A 22602-nucleotide genomic window follows, 5' to 3' on the forward strand; every position below is an offset into this window, starting at 1 on the left:
AAATTGTAGATGATTTTTTTCTTTTGAATTTCCTTAATTTGTTCCACAATTTCGCGAATGATACAATTTATAAAATTAGCAATTTGACCAGATAATCACTATATTATTTTTTATATATGTTGAGTGAGTTTGAAGTAACTACAAATAAGTGGTTGGAAGGGCAGAGCTCAGAGTGAGGTTTTGGAGCCATGAGAAGATAATGAAACTACCCATATGGTGTGTACAGTGGAGTAAAACATATAAGAAACAGGCAAAGGACAAGGTGTTGGCAAATGGAACTTAAAGGAACCATTAGAAAGACACATGAAGAGTCAGAAGAGACATGCCCCCCAAAACAAAGCAGGAGACAGGTGGGGAGAGAAATTATCAGTGGCAAATTATACAGAAGGTCAAGAAAGAATCCACAGTATTTAGGAATGAAGAAATCTTTGTTAAGCCATTTTATAAGAACAGTGAATATATATAAGCCATATTATAGTATGCTGAGGAGTAAAGGAAGTTGGGTAGTTAGAGACTGAAAATGTAGATGATTTTTTCAACAAGTTAGTTGAACAAGGGATGGATCCTGGAAGAATTTAGAGTGAGACAGAATTCCTTTTATTTTTCCCTTATTGCTGCTAGAATTTTTTGGCATGGAAACACTTGTGAAAGGAGAATATCATTGGAGAGGAAGAGTCTAAAGATTTTAGGAGAGAAAGGGCAAGATTTGAAAGCAGGTAGGAAACAATGGTTACAAGAGCATAGACTGAGAACCTTGGTAAAAAGAACTCCCTCTGAGCACTGAAAGAGAAGGTGCCATCGTAAATCATTTAAGAAATTGAAATACTATAATCAGCAGTATCCCAGATGCTGGTGTTTTTTTTGGGCTTTTGGTTTTTCCTAAATATTTGTGACCTAGGGGTAGAAGGCAGGAGAGCCTCCCTTCAAAAAAACAATTACATCCATGTGCACTGTTTAAGTTTTTTCTCTGTATAGGATGGAAAATCTTGCTCCCTACTTCCTGTTCTCTCTTCTTGTGAGAAATCAGTGTAGGGTCCAGATGAATGACGGATGGATAGGTTAATTGACTGATTGATTGATTTACACATACTTTATTCCCACAGTCACTCCTGTAGCCTGCAAATATAACTTGTGGTAAAAAAATGAGCAGAGTCAAATCAAAAAGTAGCATGTAGTGTACACTCTGCTAATCTGATGGACATGAGTGTGAAACTTCATAACCATCCTTTGTTAGGAGAAAAGCCCTAAGTCTATGCCTAAGACTCCTAAACAAGAGAATGAACATTAGTAGGAGAGAGTACATGGACATAAGTTTGTGGAGGAATATATATTTAAGAAAAGACCATCTGTGCTTATCCCAAAATGCCCCAGGCCAAGACCGTTTTGTTGCTAGCTGTCTGACAGACCTGGCCTTTTTTCCCTTTGTGCTTTGTTCACATACTTGCCCCTGCTTGATAAAGCAAATGTTTAAGGTACCTCTGTGTTCCTTTACCACAAGCTTTGGCCAGAAGAGTGAATCTGATTTTAATGCTAATATAAAATATTAAAGGAAATTCCATAATCCTTTAAAATTACTTTTCATACTTCCAAAATATAAGTAAGCTGAAGAGGTTAAAAAGACTCAGTCTGTGTTACAGGAATTTATTGGAAAATGAGTGCCAAAAAGTAAATTTTTCGGTTAATTAATGTTTCCATGTTTAAGCTGAATTTTTTAAATTCAATCTAATTAAGTTAGATTGTTCCATGCTTTATTAAATGGAACACGTTTGTGGTTTAAAAGGATCATGGTTGTTATGTTTTCATTCATACGTGTATCTTTAGAAATTTAAGACCATGGGGGAAGTGAAGGGGAAAAAAAAAGTTACAAACAAAGAGGAAGGGAGGCAAACCATAAGAGACTCTTAAATTTAGAAGGCAAACTGAGGGTTGATGGGGGGTGGGAGAGAGGGGAAAGTGGGTGATGGGCATTGAGGGGGGAACTTGGGATGAGCACTGGGTGTTGCATGGAAGCCAATTTGACAATAAATTATATTAAAAATAAAATAAATAAAATAAAATCATCATGGTTGAATATTAAATTCATATCCCAGACCTTTTGAAGGAAACTCCACAAATGATCCCATGGTCACACATAGTATCTGCATTTCTTCTACAATTCTTCTGTCTTTTCCTTCATTCAGTACTTCTCAGTGTTTTAAATATTTCTCATTTATCATTATTTCCATTTATCGTGTTTTCTAATTTGCAGCCAAAATAACCTAGGCAGTAAAGTCAGCACAATCAGTGACATCTTTTTTTTTTAATGTGCTATTCACAATCATTTGACCCTGTAAGTAAGATAGCTCCAGGAATTTCCAATAGAATTAAGTGTATAGATTTTATAAAATGTCTATTTCAGAGACTTCTTTAGTTCTTTAGTCTGTTTCTTGAAGGTTTAGATGTCAGAAAGAAAAAAAAGTTTTACTATAGTTTGACTATCTTACATAACTAAAGCTTATCAACAACATGTAGATAACCTTGAAATGAGAAAGGGCTAAGGGCAATCTGATACTGACACCATTAAGAAGATGAACAGAAATATTATACAAAACATTTTTAAAGGAGTAATAAAATTAATTTATATGCTGTGTGCACCTCATTAAGGCTCATGAAGACACGCGTAAAGTATTAAACAGGGTTTGGAGCATCCCCAACATTCACTTATGCCAGGCAAGAGGCGGAGAGAGACAGTAAAGCACTTGCTGATGTGCATTTGTTGTTGTTGTTGTTGTTTTCTATGCATAAAATTTCCAAAGGTCTTTAGATATCATATGTAACTTTTGTTTTTGTTTTGTTTTCTAGGGCAGCATAATTATTTATGCGCTGGAAGAAATGATTGCATTGTTGATAAAATCCGCAGAAAAAACTGCCCCGCATGTCGCCTTAGAAAGTGTTGCCAGGCTGGCATGGTCCTTGGAGGTAATACTGATGTTTTCATCAGTAATATGCTGTTGAATATTTACACTCTAAAACCGTGGGCCAGGAAATCCTAGTTTTCTTATTCATCTTTGTTCTTGTTTTGCTTTTCCTGTCATGATTATTGGTGTCTGAATGAAGCAACCATTAATATCACATTAACTATAGATTCTCATCTTTTTTAGGTATGTTATGAAAAGTAATAAGCCTTCATTTGTCTATATTGCCTATACGGAGATGCTATGAGAAGTTCACCAGCCTCTTATTAAGTAACATAGGTTGGATCTAGTCTCTGCCACTCACTGTCTGGGTAGCCTTGGATAAGTCACTAACTCCTTCTGGGCATCAGTCTCCTTATTTGTAAAATGAGAGTACTGAGGTTCTTTTCAGAATCAAAAATTGATTCTGTGAATTGGTCAAGTACATTGGTCTTTATCCATCTCCCTCTCTCTCTCCATCAATCCCCTCCCACCCTACTTCCCTTCCTCATTCTCTTTAAGTAACTATATATGGAGCCCTTACGACTTACCAGGTACTCTTCTAAATTCTGGGGGTATAGCAGCGCACACACACACACACACACACACAGAAACAGAAACAAATCTCTACCCTAATGGAGCTTACATTTTGGGTAGAGGAACAATAAGTATGTATGTCAAATTATTATAAGTGTTATCAAAAATATTAAGCCGGATGAATTAATAGGAAGTATCAGGGAGAGGAGTCACTTCTGAATCCTTTAATTAATATTTTCATTTCACTTGGCCATTTCTTTTTCTTCCCCCTTCTAAGTATATTTTCTTTTTCCCTCTTTAAGTTTTTATTTATTGTTTTTCAAATTTTATTTTTTATGGTTCCAAGTTTTTATTTAAATTACAGTTAGTTAACATATAGTATATTAATTTCAAGTATAGAATTGAGTGATTCATTGCTTACATACAACACCTAGTGCTCATCACAACAAGTTCCCTCCAAGATAACCACCATCTACTTCTCCTATCCCCCTGCCCACCTCCCCTCTGGTAACCATTGTTTGTTCACTATAGTTAAGAGTCTGTTTCTTGGTTTTGCTTCTCTCTTTTTATCACCCTCTATTTTCATTTGTTTTGTTCTTAAATTCCACATATGAGTAAACTCATATGGTATTTGTCTTTCTCTGACTTACTTCACTTAGCATAATACTCTCTAGCTCCATCCACGTCATTGCAAATGGCAATAGTTCATTTTTTTTTAAGGCTGAGTAATATCCCATCGTGTATACATACCACTTCTTCTTTATCCATTTATCAGTCCATGGACATTTGGGTTCTTTCCATAATTTGGCTATTGTTGATAATGCTTCTATAAACATCAGGGTGCATGTATCTCTTTCAAATTAGTATTTTTGTTTCCTTTGGGTAAATACCTAGTAGTGCAGTTGCTGGCTCATAGGGTATCTCTATTTTTAACTTTTGAGCAACATCCATACTGTTTTCCAGAGTGGCTGTGTCAGTTTACATTCCCACCGACAGTACAGAAGGGTTCCCATTTCTTCATATCCTTGCCATCATCTGTGGTTTTCTGAGTTGTTAATTTTACCTACTCTGACCCATGTGAGGTGGTATCTCAATGTGGTTTTGATTTGTATTTCCCTGATGATGAGTGATCTTTTCATGTGTCTGTTGGCCATCTGGATATCTTCTTTGGAAAATTGTCTATTCCTGTCTTCTGCCCATTTTTTTAAATGGATTGTTTTTCAGGTGTTGAGTTTTATAAGTTCTTTGTATATTTTGGATACTAAACCTTTATCTGACATCATTTGCACATATCTTCTCCCATTCCCTCAGTTGTCTTTCAGTTTTGTTGATTGTTTCCTTCGCTGTACAGATGGTTTTACTTTGATAAGGTCCCAACAGTTTATTTTTGCTTTTATCTCCCTTGCCTCAGGAGATGTATCTAGTAAGAATTTGCTATGGCCAATGTCAAAGAGGTTACTGCCTGTGTTCTCTACGATTTTAATGTTTTCCTGTTTCACATTTAAGTCTTTTATCCAATTTGAATTTATTTTTGTTTATGGTATAATAAAGTGGTTCAGTTTCATTCTTTTGCATGTTGCTATCCAGTTTTCCTGACACGCTTGTTGAAAAGACTGTCTTTTTTTCCATTGGATAGTCTTTCCTAGTCTCTTGAAGATTAATTGACCATATATAGTTGTGGGTTCATTTCTGAGTTTTCTGTTCTGTTCCACTGATGTGTCTGTTTTTGCACCAGTAACATACTGTCTTGATCATTACAGCTTTGTAATATGACTTGAAGTTGAGAATTGTGATGCTTCCATCAGTTAACCATTTCTTAAGCAATATCTCCGGCATCATGAGTTTGATGTAATGGTTATAATTTTTCTAAAATACATTAAAATGAACTCATAACCTTTTTGTAGTGTGTGTGTGTGTGTATATATATATATATATATATATATACATATATATATATATATATATAATAGAGATATAGTTAACCTAAAAGTTACCTTAGTTTCAGGTGTAAAACAGTGATTTGACAGGTCTGTGTGCTGTGCTCACCACAAGTTTTGCTACCTTCTGTCTTCATACAATGCTATTACAATACCAATGATTTAATTCCCTATGCTGTAGCTTTCATCTCCATGGCTTGTACATTCCATGAGTGGATAACCTGTACCTCTCACTCTCTTTCACCTATTTTGCCAATCCCCCCAGCTCCCTCCACTCTGGCGACCATGTTTGGTCTCTGCATTTATGGGTCTATTTCTGCTTTTCTGTTTGTTTCTTTAGATTTCACGTGTAAGTGAAATCATATGTTATTTGTCTTTGATGTATTTCACTTAGCATAATAGCCCCTAAGACTATGTATGTTGTTGCAAATGGCAAGATCTCATGCTTTTTCATGACTAAGTCAATTGCACATATATATCACATCTTCTTTATCCATCTATCTACTTATGGACACTTGGGTTGCTTCCCTAATTTGGTTGTTGTTTATAATGCTGCAGTAAACATAGGGGTCCAAATATCTTTTTGAATTAGTGTTTTTGTTTTCTTTGAGACCCTGTAGTTTAATTACTGAATCATGTGGTATTTCTATTTTTAACTTTTTGAGGAACCTCCATACTGTTTTCCATAGTAGCTACAACAATTTTCATTCCCACCAGCAGTGCACAAGGCTTCCTTTTTCTTCATATCCTTTTCAGCACTTGTTATTTATTGTCTTTTCAATTCTAGCTATTCTGACAGGGATAAGGTAATACCTCACTGTAATTTTGGTTTGCATTTACCCGATATTTAGTGAGTTTGACCATCTTTCATATGCTGGTTGGCCATGTATGTCTTCTTTGGAAAAATGTCTATTCAGGTCCACTTGCCATTAAATTTTTTTTTGATGTTTGCTTATTTTTGAGAGACAGAGACAGAGAGTATGAGCAGAGGAGGGACAGAGAGAGAGGGAGACACAGAATGCAAAGCAGGCTCCAGGCTCTGAGCTGTCAGCACAGAGCATGACGCAGAGCTCAAGCTCCCAAACCTGGAGATCATGACCTGAGCTGAAGGTGGACACAACCAACCTGACCAGGAGCCACCCAGGAGCCCCTCTGCCAATTTTTAATCAGATTTTTTTTGGTGTTGAGTCATATAAGTTATTTATAAATTTTGGATATTAATGCCTTGTCAGATATATCATTTGCAAAAATCTTCCATTCAGTAAGTTGCCTTTTTGTTTTGATGATGATTTCCTTCACTGTACAGAGGCTTTTTATTTTGGTTTGGTCCCAATAGTTTAATTTTGCTTTTATTTATCTTGCCTGAAGAGACATATCTAGAAAAATGTTGCTAAGAACAATGGCAAGATATTATTGCATGTGTTTTCTTCTAGGAGTTTTATGGTTTCCAGTTTCACATTTAGGTGTTTAATCCATTTTGAGTTTATTTTTGTATATAGTTTAAGTAAGTGATCCAATATCATTCTTTTGCTTAATGCTGCCCAGTTTTCCCAGCACCATTAAAGAGACTGTCTTTTCCCCCCTGCATATTGTTTTCATAGATTAATTGATCATAAAAGCATTAGTTTATTACTGGGCTCTCTATCCTATTACATTGATCTGTGTCTGTGTTGGTGCCAGTACATGGTGTTTTTATTACTACAGCTTTGTAGTATATCTTGAAATCTGGAATTGTTATACCTCCAGCTTTGTTCTTCTTTCTCAAGATTGCTTTGGCTATTTGAGGTCTTTTGTAGTTCCATACAAATTTTAGTATTACTTTTTCTAGTTCTATGACAAATGCTATTGATATTTTGATAGGGATTTCACTGAATCTGTAGATTGCTTTGGATAGCATGGACATTTCAATGATACTGAACTTCCAATCCATGAGCCTGCTATACGTATTTGCATTTGTGTCCTCTTCAATTTTTTTTTTAATGTCTTATAGTTTTTTTTTAAATTTTATTTAAATCCAAGTTAGCATATAGTGTAATATTGGTTCCAGGAGTAGATTTTAGTCATTTATCACTTACATATAGCACCCAGTGCTCATCCCAACAAGTGCCCTCCTTAATGCCCTTCACCCATGTAATCTATCACCCCACCCACCTCCCCTCCAGCAACCCTAAGTTTGTTCTTTGTATTTAAGAGTCTCTTATGGTTTGCTTCCTCTGTTTTTATCTTATTTTTCTTTCCCTTCTCCTATGTTCATCTGTTTTGTTCCTTAAATTCCACATATGAATGAAGTCATATGATATTTATCTTTCTCTGGCTGACTTATTTCGCTTAGCATAATATGCTGTAGTTCCATCCATGTTGTTGCAAATGGCAAGATTTCCTTCTTTTTGATTGCCGAGTAATATTCCAGTGTGTGTGTGTGTGTGTGTGTGTGTGTGTGTGTGTGTGTGTGTGTACATACATATCATATCTTCTTTATCCATTTGTTAGTCAATGGACATTTGGGCTCTTTCCATAATTTTGCTATTGTTGATATTGCTACTATAAACATTGGGGTACATGTGCCCCTTCGAATCAGCACTTTTGTATCCTTTGGATAAATACCTAGTAGTGCAATTGCTGGGTTATAAGGTAGCTCTATTTTTAATTTTTTCAGGAACAAAAACACTGTTTTGCAGAGTGGCTGCACCAGTTTGCATTCCTAACAACAGTGCAAAAGGGTTCTCCTTTCTCTGCATCCTCAGCAACATCTGTTGTTTCCTGATTTGTTAATTTTAGCTATTCTGACAGGTGTGAGGTGGTTATCTCATTAGAATCTATAATTGAAAATCTGTCCCAAGCCAAAAATAGTCATTCACATAATATAACCATTTTAATATTTTTCCCATTAGAGTTTTTTTAATGATTCTCCATAATATAACAACTTGCTGTATTATGTAATTATAAAATATATTAAGCCTACCAAATTAATAAAAATAAACAAGTAAATACCTATATATCTGTCACTCAATTTTTAATTGATATGATCATTTTTCATATATTCTTCATTCTAAGGAATAATATATTAACAGATATTTTAAAGCTTTTGATATGTTCTTTCCCTAAACTCATTAGATTAGTTTCTTATAAAATTTCCTTGTCTCTCTTTTTTTCTTTTTTTCTTTTTTTTTCTTTTTTTTATTATTATTTTTTTAATATGAAATTTATTGACAAATTGGTTTCCATACAACACCCAGTGCTCATCCCAAAAGGTGCCCTCCTCAATACCCATCACCCACTCTCTCCTCCCTCCCACCCCCCATCAACCCTCAGTTTGTTTTCAGTTTTTAACAGTCTCTTATGCTTTGGCTCTCTCCCACTCTAACCTCTTTTTTTTTTTTCCTTCCCCTCCCCCATGAGTTCCTGTTAAGTTTCTCAGGATCCACATAAGAGTGAAACCATATGGTATCTGTCTTTCTCTGTATGGCTTATTTCACTTAGCATCAGTCTCTACAAACCTTCCAAACTACCCCTGAAGTTATTTCAAGTTAATTTGTCTTCCCCAAACACCATATTGTCATTCAAAATAATTTAGGGAGTTTCATAGTGTTAGATGGCTCATAGGACTAATATATAATGCAGTATCTTTGATTCTGAGGGATATCTGGGATATAAAAAAAAGAAGAAGAAGGAAAACCTTACTGTATTTCAGGCATATTTGAAGGAAAGATTGATTGAATTCTAATGTTATCTTGTGGTCAGTATTGCAAACTGAGAAATATGGTTTGTGCATTTAAATATCTCATAAGTAGATCTGCACAGAGGTTTATTAGAAAGAAGTGGCACCACACTCTGATATGTCATAGTCCTGGTATTGGTCTGCCTGGCAGAGTTAATAGCAAAAGTCTGTGGAGTCAACAGTCCAGTTCTTATAAATCAGAAAGGTATGCAATTTCTGGATCAGATTCTAACTGCTAGTCCTGTATTAAATTTCTGGAGTAAGGGTAAGTGTACTTGTATTCTACTGAGAATGTGAGAGCTTCCTTTTGAATGATAATCAGGGTTGCTTCTAGTTGGATTCTTTCATAATTAGAAGAGTTTCACTTAAGTAATAATAGCCTACATACTAATAAAAATGGAGATACATCCTTTCCTTCCTTCCTACATGTTTACCACTCCTTGAGGTTTCTCATTTCTGATATAGAGACCATTTAAATAACAAAAGATGAAACAAAGAGTAAACCTTGAAAAATTTTTTAAAGATTTAATAAAATATATGCAAGAATTTCAGAAGCCAGAAATATTAATGTTTTCACAGGTCATGACATAGATATCGCAGGTTGTAATACCAGCTTTAGTGGCTGTGTGCTGATTATAAGAATTGTGTTTGAGTTATTGGGTCTCTTAGTTGCATATAAGTCTTATTTTTAATAAACCACTTTCCTTGCCTTCACCAGGTCACAATAAACTCTTGCATTTTGTTATTGCTATACAGTACTGAGTAGGAAAGATAGTTACATGCTGAAGTATGGTAATATATCTTCTAATTTAGGTGTTCTGCTCCCAACTTCTTTCCTTTGGAAAACATTTTTGTGTAATGACTCACAAAAAAATTCTAAAATGAATACAGCTCTGTGTTTTGCATTTGTGGTAAAAATGATGAATTATTATAAAGGTAATTAGCTCTTACAAATATAAGTAACTTTCTACATAAAGGAATGATTAAATACATAGTTAATGTTAGCTGAAATGTTTTTAAAGCTGGAGACTATTTTTATAGGGTTGTTATTTATTTATTTACTTATTTTGGTAGAAAGCCTTTTCTTCAGATTTTAAAGGGTTATGCTAGAAAGCTAGTTTCTTTCCTACCCCCTTCTGCCCCTATATTCACCCCCCATGTCTCTTGGCAAAGAGAATAACTTTCTGGGCTACAGAATATGGGTTGTGTAGTAAAGTGTTGTTGTTTTTTTCTCCTCCTATACTTGAAAGCCAGAAAGCCTCTTTTTTTTTTTTTTTTTTTTTTTTTTGAAGAATTTCTGAACAGTACCTTCTTTGGAAGTATAGAAACTTAGTCTGTGCCTTTAATTACTATAAAAACTGAAATCATCTGTCTTCTCTTTGATGCAGGAATTGCTTTGGGTGATGCCTGCCACCTACCTCTTTGGACTATCTTCCTCTTATGAGCATTTCCTTTTCTACCCAAACCCTGGTCTTTGAATGAGCAACCCCCATACCAAGATAATACTTCTCACACTATTTCCTCAGTTCACTAAATTGAATGAAACCTACAGCCAAATAGTGTCTTCTGGCCACTTCCTGATTGTTCACCCTAAACCCCCTTTCATACATACGGGATAAGGATATTCCTTAGAATATTCATTCTCATTTCTTTGTGTTTTTTGTTTGTTTTGGGGGTGTTTTTTGGTGGTTTGGTTTTTTGTTTGTTTGTTTGTTTGTTTGTTTTCAATTAGGGACTGCTTTTATGGCTGCCAGCTAAAACTGTTCAAGAGCATCTAGCAGTATTTACTATTTTTAGACCCCCTTAAAAAGTTAGGATTGAGGGATATAAAGATTCTCCTCCATTTGTAGTCTAACTTTATTTGGATAATTGAGACATTTACTATTTAAAACAATTCTAGTATAGTTTGGGGTTCTTTTTGAAAATATTCATTTTAATTTTATATTTCCTGTTATCTAGCATTTGTATTTTTTTAAGTATAAATGCAGGCATGTTGTTTTAATCTGGGAAGTAGAAAAGCAAGCTAAATCTGTGCCAAAAGAGGTTGTTAGAGCATAGTCCCAATGTACTGATCCCAGCAACATCATCCTTTTGATAATTTGAAGTAAAACACAGATCTAGACATGATTTCTCACAGCTACTATTGGGATAATTGCCTATAAATCCAACTAAACAAGAGCAAAGCTTATTATGACCCTCATAATATCAAAGGATTTGCACTATTCCCTGTCTGCTGATCTTTACCCTCTATTTTCTCATCCAATTCCCAGAAAGCTTTCCAGCTTCCATAAAATTTACATTTTAATATCCAATATAATATTCTGCCTCTATGCAACGTGCCCAGCATTATCACATGAACACCTTGTGTCATCCACAAAATAAAAAATATGACATTTTTTGGCCAGAAATGAAAACAAATAGAGAGGCCATGGCAAAGTAAACATTCACTTCAGAACTTAGTCCATAATTAGTAATCTATATTACTTTATTCAGTCTGAAAGATTTATGTATATGTTTACCTATTTGGTTTTTTTTCCAACTCAGTCCTTCATTCAGTTTACTTGTTTTTGAGATAAAATTTTTATAAGTTCTTTATGTGGGAAATTATTAATGATAATTTCATTTATCCATTTAAAATATCTTTCTTTACCCTTCACTTTCAAAAGATGATTTTGGTGATTTAAAAATTTTAGGTTGACTTTGTTTTTCTCCACGCTGTAAAGATGCTCATCTACTACCTTCTGGGAGTATCATTTTTTCTGAGAATTCTCCCATTTATCTAACAGCTGTTTCTTTGAGGCAATATTTTATCTATATTTATGTAAAATGTTTTTTATACTTTTTCTACAAATTCACTGTAACAACCAGTAATAAGTTAGCTTCATTTGTTCTACTTGTAAATCATGATTTCTAAAGTTGTGTCTTTTGTACATACCAGGAGGATCAATACCACCCCAGTATTCTTCAAATATTGCTTCCCTCCACATTGCCTTTTTCTACCTCTAGAACACTTACTAGACATATATTAGCACATTCTCTCTTCCAAATATCCTTACCCTATATAATATTTCTCATATTGTTATCTATGCTATATTCTGTGAAATTTAGTCAGTTATATCTTCAAGTTTACCATCTCTTAACTTTAGTGGTGGTATTTTTTTAAACATTATACTTGTTTCTTTTATAAATTTGTCTTATTTTTACTAAAATAAAAAAGCTTTTACTTTTTTGTGTTTCCATTCATTTTTCATATAACTTTAATAAGTTGTAAACAAATTTGCCACAAATATTTGTATTCACTAATTCCAAAGTCCCATAACTCTGAATCTAATTATGCCACTGTAGCATGATGGTTTAAAAAAAAAAGCTGTTATTATTTACAGAATTCCCCCATGATTGTAGTATAAATACTCCTTTATAGCAAATTTCAGGCTACCAGAGTTTTAAAAACTGGCTCTCAGTATTCCTGAATATTTAATAAGTTTTCATAGGCCATTATGAGCCAGTTCCAGTTCCAGCACCCTGCTTATTATATCTGTTACTTCTTACTCATTGTGCCTTTTGTAATTTTGGATTATAAATTCATGTCTGGCACAGCTTAATTTTATTTTCTTTCTTTCTTTCTTTCTTTCTTTCTTTCTTTCTTTCTTTCTTTCTTTCTTTCTTTCTTTCTTTCTTTCTGTGTGGCCTTAATTGAGGGAGTTTCTGTCCAAAGAATTCTTGTTTTATTCTTCCAGGCACTTTAAGGATTTCATTAATGCTCTAGGATTCCTATACCATGCAGGTAGAATAATTTCAAGCTGCCGATCTGGCTGAAGAAGGCCTTTGATTAAGAGTGATCAAAGGAGAGATGTTTTATACTGAACTAATAAGGATGAAACAGACATGCTGTCTTCTCATGTCCCCTTTGTCAGTGGATAGAAATAGTCTTCATTTTGGACTCCTTGATACTTTGCTGACTTTGTGAGTTTAACTATGCATTTAAAAGTATGTTAGTTATATTTTATCCATCATATTAGGTGTTCTGGAGAAGGGATTTATAAGCTACCTAATTTTCTACATTTCCAGAAGAGTTTATATAGAATTTTATGCCAGTTTCAATCAAATATATTAACTCTGCTTTAAAATTTTAAAATTTGTCAATAGGTTAAAAAAGAATTTTTTATGAATATAATTTATTGTCAAATTGGCTTACATACAACATCCAGTGCTTATCCCAACAAGTGCCCTCCTCAATGCCCATCACCTATTTTCCCCTGTCTCCCAACCCCCATCAACCCTCAGTTTGTTCTCTGTATTTAAGAGTCTCTTAGGGTTTGCCTCCCTCCCTTTCTGTTTGTATCTATTTTTTTCCCCTTCCTTTCTGCCATGGTCTTCTGTTTGTAAAAAAGAATTTTTAAAACACCTCTGTAGGCGATGGTATAGCATTATACAAGTATGAGGATGTACAGTCAGCACAAGTAGGGTTTGACTTAAACTTCCGCACCAATAGCTGCAGGACACACTGCAACCTTTACACATCTCTGCTTTCTTTTCCATTAAGATCACATAATGAGGTGGGTGCTTGGGTGGCTCAGTCAGTTAAACATCAGACTCTTGACTTTGGCTCAGATCATGATCTCACAGTTTCTGAGTTCAAGCCCACATTGGGCTCCTCCATGCTAACAGAGTCCGTTTGGGATTCTGTCTCCTTCTCTCTCTGCTCCTCCCCCATGCACGTGCACACACTCTTTCTCTCAAAATAAATAAAACTTAGAAAAAAAAAGATTACATAATGAGAGTTATTATGAGGGCAAATGAAATGATACATCTAAAGCATGTAGCATGGCGTCTGGCCTATAAAAAAGTTTAGTAAATAGTAGCTTAAAATATCTTTCATATCATGGAGTCATTTGTGCAAATATTGTCATTGTTAAAATAATATTTAACTTTAATGCAGAATATTTATTGTATATTCTAAAAGTTTTTAATTATTTATCTGTAGGAACCATAAAAAAATCAATGCAGGTATCTTGGAATTGCATTAATTTACCGAATCATAGATAGTAGAGGGTATTTAATTAGTGTAAAGTTATTGAATATTGTCATATCTATTTATGTTTTCAAACAATGTTTTTCCCATGGAAACATAATCTTGAAATAAAATGTATATATTTTTATGTGGTAGGAAATTTTTCTAAATGATTGCAAATATTTCTCAGTTAATTTTTTTTTAGCTTTGTAGAAAATGTCCTACTTGTTTTGATTTTTAGAGATGCTTTTAAAACTGTTTGGGATAGAGCCTGTGACTCCAGGAACATGTTGAAGTTACAAAAGATATTCATCAATTTGATCTACCAAAGGCAAAAGAGAATCTGTGTTGCTTAGGATGGGACTGAGGGAAGTAGGAGGAGTGAGATGGAAAAGGAAGTGAGTGGGATGTTACTGCGTGTACTACTTCCCTTGGCCAACCAAATCTTTACTAAAATTCTATTAAAACATGGAAAATGTATGGAATGGGCCCCTTCTCACTTAAATATATATACATTGCCATTGTTTTTAGGCATGTAATATAATTGAAAGAAAATGAGATTCTTATATTTTTCCTTTGTTGATGACCTGTCTTTTCCCTCTGTTTCTTAATCCTTTAATTTCAGTAATTTCATCAATATTTAGCTCTATCTTAATCTATTATTTTTTCCTGAAACAGAATAAGCCCTTTTTGATTTGAAATTTCAAGTCTTCTTATATATTAGCAAAGTATTCTGTATTACCTCCAAAATTTTTTTTCAGAGAGAGAGGTGGGGGGGGGGGCGGGGAGGAAGAGAGACTGCATGAGCAGGGGTGAGGGACAGAGGGAGAGAGAATCCCAAGCAGGCTTCATGCTCAGCACAGAGCCCGATGCAGCACTCTATCCCACAGTCTTGGAGATCATCACCTGAGCTGAAATCAAGAGTCGGATGCTCAAGCAACTGAGCCACCCAAGTGCCCCAGAGACTTTTTGTTTCATATTTTCTTTCCTTTTTTTCATAGTCCTCAATAATAATTGGTACCTGAGCTCTTTTCTTTGTCTTCCACACCTGCCATCCTTTCTCTACTCAGTTTCATTTTAGTTATTTTATACTTTATTTGGTGATTTTTCTTAAAATCTCAGGGTCTGAACATCATGTCTCTGGTTACTTTTTGTTTTACCCTGGCAGGTCTCCTCCTTTATTCTCCTAATAAGGTTTTTTTCATCAATAATGGCCTTATTTCTTCATTTTTTTTCTCTTCTGTCTCCCATTTTAACTTACTATTTTGTAATTTATTTCATCTTTTATTTCTCTTCTTTGGATTCTTGAAACTTAGCTGCCATTTTATTTTTGAAATATAGTGAAAGTTTTGCTTAAGTCCCTTTCCTACAGTAATTCTTCCTCCAATTTGTATTAATCTGATTCTTGATTTTTACATTTTCTTTTTATCATTTCTAAAATTAATTTTTATTAAATTTCATATGATATGTCTGTTACTTACTACACAGTTAAGTTTATGTAATTCTATCTTTGCCTGGTAATTGACTTAGTATCTGATAGTGATTTCCCCTTGGCTTTCTCTTGTTTTGATTAAACCTTTATAATTTGAGCCAGAAGACTTGATATCTTAGCTATTTGGTTTGATATGGAAGACAGGAAAACAGTGGTTGGGGACATAAATGTAATAATGTCAACAGCTGAAGTTTAACTTCTGTTGTGATAGAATATTATTTTTCCATTTTTAAAACAATAATTTTTAGAACTGGTAAACATAATGATTTTTTCTTTTCTGGCACCTAAATTTAGTTATTATATTTTAATCTTAATCTTTTTAAGCTTAATTAACATAAAATATTATATTAGTTTTGGGTATATAACATATTTATTCCTCAGTTCTATACATTACTCAGTGCTCACCACAATAAGTGTAGCTACCATCTGTCACCATACAGTATTAAAATATTATTGATTATATTCCCTATGTTATCTTTTTCATCTCCATGATTTATTTATTTTATAACTAGAAGTTTGTACCTCTTAATTCCCTTTATCTATTTCACACACCCCCTTATCCACCTTCCCTCTGGAAAGTTCTCTATATATAAGAGTCTGTTTTTAGATTCCCATGTAAATGAAATCATATGGTATTTGTCTTTCTCTGTCTGACTTATTTCACTTAGCATAATATTAATGGTCCATCTATGTTATTGCAAATGGCAAGATCTTATGTTATTTTATGGCTAAGTAATATTCCTGTGTGTCTATGTCTGTGTATATCACATCACCTTTATCCATTCATCTATCAATGGACACTTGTATTGTTTCCATATTTTGGCTATAGTAAATAATGCTATTAATGTAGGGGTGCTTATATATTTTCAAATTAGTGTTTCTTTTCTTTGAGTAAAAACCCAGTAGTTGAATTACTGGATCATATGGTATATCTATTTTTAATGTTTTAAGGAACATTCATGTTGTTTTCCACAGCAGTTGCACCAATTTACATTCCCACCAACAGTACACAAGGATTCACGTTTCTCCACTTTCTTGCCAAGACTTTTTATTTATCATTCTTCTGATTCTAGCCATTTTGAATGGTGTGAAGTGATATCTTGTGACTTTGATTTATGTTTCCCTGATGACTGGTGATGAGCATCTTTTCATGTGTCTGTTGTACATGTCTGTGTCTTCTTTGAAAAAATGTGTATTCAGGTACTCTGCCTATTTTTTAATCAAAATTGTTTTGTGTTAGGTTGCATAAGTTCTTTATATATCTTGGATATTAAGCCCTTGTCAGATCATTTACAGATATCTTCTTCAATTCAGTAGTTTGCCTTTTTGTTTTGTTGATGGTTTCCTTTACCATGAAAAAACTTTATTTTGCTGTAGTCCTAATTTAATTTTGCTTTTGTTTCCCATGCCTCATGAGACATATCTAGAATATGTTTCTATGGCTGATGTCAAAGAGATTATTGTGTGTGCTTTCTTCTAGGAGTTTTATTGTTTCAGGTCTCACATTTAGGCCTTTAATCTTTGTATATGATGTAATAAAGTGGTCCAGTTTTATTCTTTGCATGTAGCTGTCTAGTTTTGTCAACACCATTTATTGAAAAGACTGTCTTTTCCCCTATTGTATATTATTGCCTTCTTTGTTTTAGATTAATTGGCCATATAAGTATGGGTTTATTTCTGAGCTCTCTATCCTGTTACATTGATCTATATATCTGTTTTTGTGCCAGTACCATACTGTTTTGATTGCTATAGCTTTGTAATAAAGTTTGAAATTCCAGGGCATGGTATCTCCAGCTTGTTTTTCTTCCTCAAGTTTGCTTTGTCTGTTCAAGGTCTTTTGTTATTCCATACAAATTTTACAATAATTTGTATTATTTGTGTGAAAAATTTTGTTGGTATTTTGGTAGGGATTGCACTGAATCTAGATTTCTTTGGATAACATGGACATTTTAATGATACTAATTCTCCCAAGCCATAAATGTGGTATACATTTACATTTGTTTTCTTTTATCAGTGTTTTATAGTTTCAGAGGATATGTCTTTTACCTCCTTGTTTAAATTTATTCCTAGGTGTTTTATTCTTTTTGGTGTAGTTATAAATGGTATTGTTCTCTTAATTTCTCCTTCTGCTACTTTGTTATTAGTTTATAAAAATGTGATATATTTCTGTATATTAACTTTGTAGCCTTCGACTTTACTGAATTCATTTATCAATTAATAGTTTTGGTGGAGTCTTTCAGGTTTCTGTATATAGTTTCATTGCTTCATAGCATTTTCATTAAGATCGAGTGTAATATCTGTGCATAGTATCATGTCAATGCGATAATAACTGTTTTACTTCTTCTTCTCCATTTTGGATGCCTTTTATTTCTTTTTCTTGTCCAATTGCTGCAGTTAGGACTTTCAGTACTGTGTTGAATAAAAGTGGTGAGTGTAGTGCTTTATTTCCTAATCTTAATCTTACAAGAAAATCAGTTTTTCACCATTGAGTATGATTTTAACTGTGGGGTTTTCATATATGGTTTTTAATATGGTGAGTCCTGTTCCTTCTAAACCCAGTTTGTTGAGAGGTTTTAACGTGAGTAATTGTTGTATTTTGTTAAATGATTTTCTGCATCTTTTGAGATAATATATGATTTTTAACCTTTCTCTTATTAATGTGATGTATAACACTGATTTGCAAATATTGAACCACCTTTGGTCTCTGGAACAAATCCTGCTTGATCGTGGTAAATCATTTTTTTTAGTATTGTTGAATTTGGTTTGCTAATACTTTGTTGAGGATATTTGCATCTATGTTCATCAGAGATATTAGCCTACAGTTTTGGAGTCTTTGGTTTTGCTATCAGGGTAATTCTGGTCTCAGAATTGCTCATTTTTCAGAGAACCACCTCCTGGTTTCAATGATCTTTCCCATTGTTTTTTAAGTTGCAGTCTCATTTATTTTTGCTCTCATCTTTATTATTTCCTTCCTTCTACTATATCTGGCTTTGTTCTTTTTTTTAGCCCATTAAGGTGTAAGGTTAGGTTGTTTATTTGACATTTTTCCTTTTTCTCTGGAAGTTGTCAGGTATCGCTCTAACTTTTCTCTAAGAACTGCTTTTGCATCTTCTGAAAGACTTGAGATGTTGTGTTTTCATTTTCATTTGTCTGAAGGTATGTTTTCATTTCTTCTGATTTCTTGGTTGATCCATTTATTGTTTAGTAGCATTTGCTTAACCTCCATATATTTGTGTTCTTTCCAGATTTTTTCTCATAATTGATTTTTAGTTTCATAACATTGTGCTCAGAAAAGATGCATGGTATAATTTCTACCTTCTTGAATTTATTGAGACTTGTTTTGTGATCTAACATGTGATCTATTATGGAGATTGTTCCATGTGCACTTGAAAAGAATATGTATTCTGCTATTTGAGGATAGAATGTTTTGTATATATCTATTAGATTCATCTGGTATAATGTGTCATTTAAAGCCACTGTTTCCTTGTTGATTTTCTGTCTGGATGAATGTAATGGTGTGTTAACCCCTATTGTTGTATTACTATTAATTTCTCTCTTTATATCATTAATATTAGCTTTATATATTTAGGTGCTTCTACACTGGGTACATAAGTATTTGTAATTCTTGTATCCCCTTGTTGGGTTTTTCTGCTTGTCATTATGTAGTGCCCTTCTTTGTCTCTTGCTACAGTCCCTGCAGAGTTTATTTTGTCTGAAAGAAATATTATTACCCCAGCTTTTTTCGGCTTCCATTTTCATAGTATATATTTTTCTATCCTTTCACTTTCAATCTGCATATATCTTTAATTCTGAAATGAGTTTCTTTTAGGCAGCATATAGATGGGTCTTTTTTTTTTTTTTTTCCAATTCAGTCACCCTGTCTTTTGATTGGAGCATTTAGTCCATTTACACTTAAAGTAATTAGTGATAAGTATATACTTTTTGCCATTTTGTTAATCATTTTCTCATTGTTTTATAGTTTTTCTCTGTTCCTTCCTTCTCATGCTCTTTCCCCCTGTGGTTTGATGGCTTTCTTTAGCATTATGCTTGGATTCCTTGCTCTTTATTTTTTGTGTATCTACTATAGATTTTTGATTTGTGGTTAGCACTGGTTTCAGATCTAACATCTTGGGTATGTAGTAGTCTATATTAAGTTGATGGTCTCAAGTCAAACACATTCTAAAGGGACTGAATTTTTATTCCCCTCTCAATGTTTTATGTGTATGAATGATATCATATTTTACATCTTTTTCTTTGGTCATTCCCTTGACTGATTTTTGTAGATAAAATTTATTTTGCTACTTTCGTGTATTAACCTCATTACTGGCTTTATAAGTGATTAATCTACTACCTTCTAATTATTAAAAGTGATATATCTAGAGATTTTTATAGACGTATCTTCTTTCTGGTCATATAACTAAATTATCTTAATATTTTTATAGAATTATATTGTAATCCCTTGAGTTTTCTCTAGCTATAATATTATCTTCAAATAAACTAGTTATTAATATGTTCGCTGTTGGGTTTTGGTAAATAGTGTTTATATCTTTCTACCTGTACTTTACTTTGAGGTTTTTATTTGTGTGTTTTAGTAGTGGCTCTTGGATCTTAACAAAAAGCTTTTCATTAGTTTCCTACTGCTGTAACAAATTACCACAATTTAATGATTTAAAACAACACACATTTATTATCTTAAATTTCTGGTGGTCAGAAGTCTGAAATGGGTTTTACTAGGCTAAAATCAAGGCATTAGCAGTACTGCATTTCATTTGTAGACTCCAGTCGAAAATCTCTATCCTTGCATGTTTCAGCTTCTAGGGCTGCACAATTCTTTGACTTGTGGTGCCAGTTCATCTTTAAAGCGAACAATAGTTTAGTTTTTGTCAACACATCATATCTTTTGACTCTGCTGTCTCCCTTTTCCCCATTTAAGAAACTTGAGTATCACACAGTCCTGAGTCCACCTGGGTGTTCCAAGCTGCTCTTCTTAATGTCAGCTGGTTAGCAATCTTAATTCTATCTGCAATTTTAATTGTCTCTTATTCCTGCCATCTCTAAAGAACCACAATTCTGCCTTTCAAAGCCTCTTGTCATTTGTTGATAAAAATTATGTGATTTTCTCCTTTGATCTGATATAATGAATTTTGGTGGTAGATTTTCCAGGATCGAACCATCCTTTTCTTCTCAGAACAAGCTCTAATAGAGTAAGGTATAGTGTTCTATTTTTAATTCTGCAGAATTCAAGTTTTTAGCTCATTTTAAAATTTTACCTATAAAATCATGACAGCTTAATCTTTATTTCTGGGATGATGCTTTTAAGGATAAGTTTGCTTTATAAAATGTATAGGGAAGGTTTTGACTTTTTTCTTTAAGATAGTATAAGAGAGGGGCGCCTGGGTGGCCCAGTCAGTTGAGCATCTGACTTCCACTCAGGTCATGATCTCCTGGTTTGTGAGTTCAAACCCCTTGTTGGACTCTGTGCCGACAGCTCGGAACCTGGGGCCTGCTTTTGGTTCTGTGTCTCCCTCTCTCTCTGTTCCTCCCCTGTTCACACTCTGTCTCTCTCTCTCTCTGTCTCTCTCTCTCTCAAAAATAAATAAACATTAAAAAAAATTTTTAAAAAGATAGTATAGGGGCGCCTGAGTGGCTCAGTTAGGCGGTCAACTTTGGCTCAGGTCATGATCTTGCAGTTCGTAAGTTCGGCCCGCATGGGGCTCTGGGCTGACAGCTCATAGCCTGGAGCCTGCTTCGGATTCTGTGTCTCCCTTTGTCTGCCCCTCCACTGCTTGCACTCTGTCTCTCGCATTGTCTCAAAAATAAACATTTTTAAAAAATTAAAAAAAGGTAGTATAAGAGAAATGTCTGCCATAGAGAAGATAAGACTTAGGGTGTGACATTATCAGAGTCAATTTTAATAATTTACATACTAGGGGCACCTGGGTGGCTCAGTCAGTTGAGTATTCCACTTTGTCCTAGGTCATAATCTCCCGGTTTGTGGGTTTGAGCCCTGCATCCGGCTCTGTGCTGATGGCTCAGAGCCTGGAGCCTGCTTTGGATACTGTGTGTGTGTGTGTGTCTCTCTCTCTCTCTCAAAAATAAACATTAAAATTTAAAAAAAATTGTATTCTATAAAACTCTCCATTTTCTAAATTATCAAATTTATTTAGGAGTGTTTCATTTAATATTTTCTAAGTCTTGGAATTCTTCTAGTGTCTTTAAAGTTCCTTTACCAAACATTATATGATACATTTTTCCTCCTTTTCTTTATTGTTTGACTTTCTTTTTTTTGACTAATGTCTTAATTGAATGCTTAACTCATTTTTTCATTCATTTTCCACAACAAAACCATATAATTCTTTCTATATATGTTTTTGCATTTAAGTATATCTCATGAGTTTTGATTTGAAATGTCTTTTGTTGTTAATGTCCAGAGTAATAACATTTTTTTTTACATAAATTTCCTCTTTGGTCAGAGACTACTTAACTAGAAAAATGTGTCAAGTGCCAAGTTAACTTTGATTTTTAATAAAATAATGTTATGAAAGGAGATAATGTTTATTTTTTCAGAATTTATTAAAGATTTCTTGTACTGTATCAGTTTTAAGTTCTCTATCTGTATTATTAATTGTGTATTTGATGTGTAAAATATGAAAGAAATATAGGAATATTCCTACTCTGGGTATTTTTTTTAAGGATTTTCCTGTTTTCAGTGTTTGGTTGCTGTGTTTGCTTTATAGAGGCTTATGCTTATGTTTTCTTTGAGGAGGCTACAATTTATCCTTAATATCCTCACTTTGTCTCATTTTAATGTCTTTGGACTTTAATTCTGTTTTTATGTGTTACTAATATTGCTTCCTCTGCTTTTCACATATTGTATTTGCCTTGTTCACTTCTTTTCATCTTTTAATTTTCAACTTATTTTCCTGTTTTTATTATTTTTCTTGTAAACTACAAATAGATATTTTTTAACCCAG

The 22602-nt window shown here is 33.7% G+C and overlaps 1 protein-coding gene across 4 annotated transcripts in view; it reads left to right on the top strand.

The window, feature by feature from the left end:
• Positions 1 to 22602, top strand: part of PGR (progesterone receptor) — a 101067-nt gene that overhangs the window by 36673 nt on the left and 41792 nt on the right. For 3 of the 4 annotated variants that reach the window (XM_019811582.3, XM_045038577.1, XM_045038575.1), the window contains exon 3: positions 2842 to 2958. The exons of the other annotated variant lie outside the window; for it this stretch is intronic. In XM_019811582.3, the coding sequence (XP_019667141.2) occupies positions 2842 to 2958 (117 nt within the window). The remainder of the gene's footprint in view (positions 1 to 2841; positions 2959 to 22602) is intronic. 4 annotated transcript variants of the gene reach the window in all.

The sequence above is a fragment of the Felis catus genome, chromosome D1, assembly GCF_018350175.1.
Source record: "Felis catus isolate Fca126 chromosome D1, F.catus_Fca126_mat1.0, whole genome shotgun sequence".
Classification (NCBI taxonomy): Eukaryota; Metazoa; Chordata; class Mammalia; order Carnivora; family Felidae; genus Felis; species Felis catus.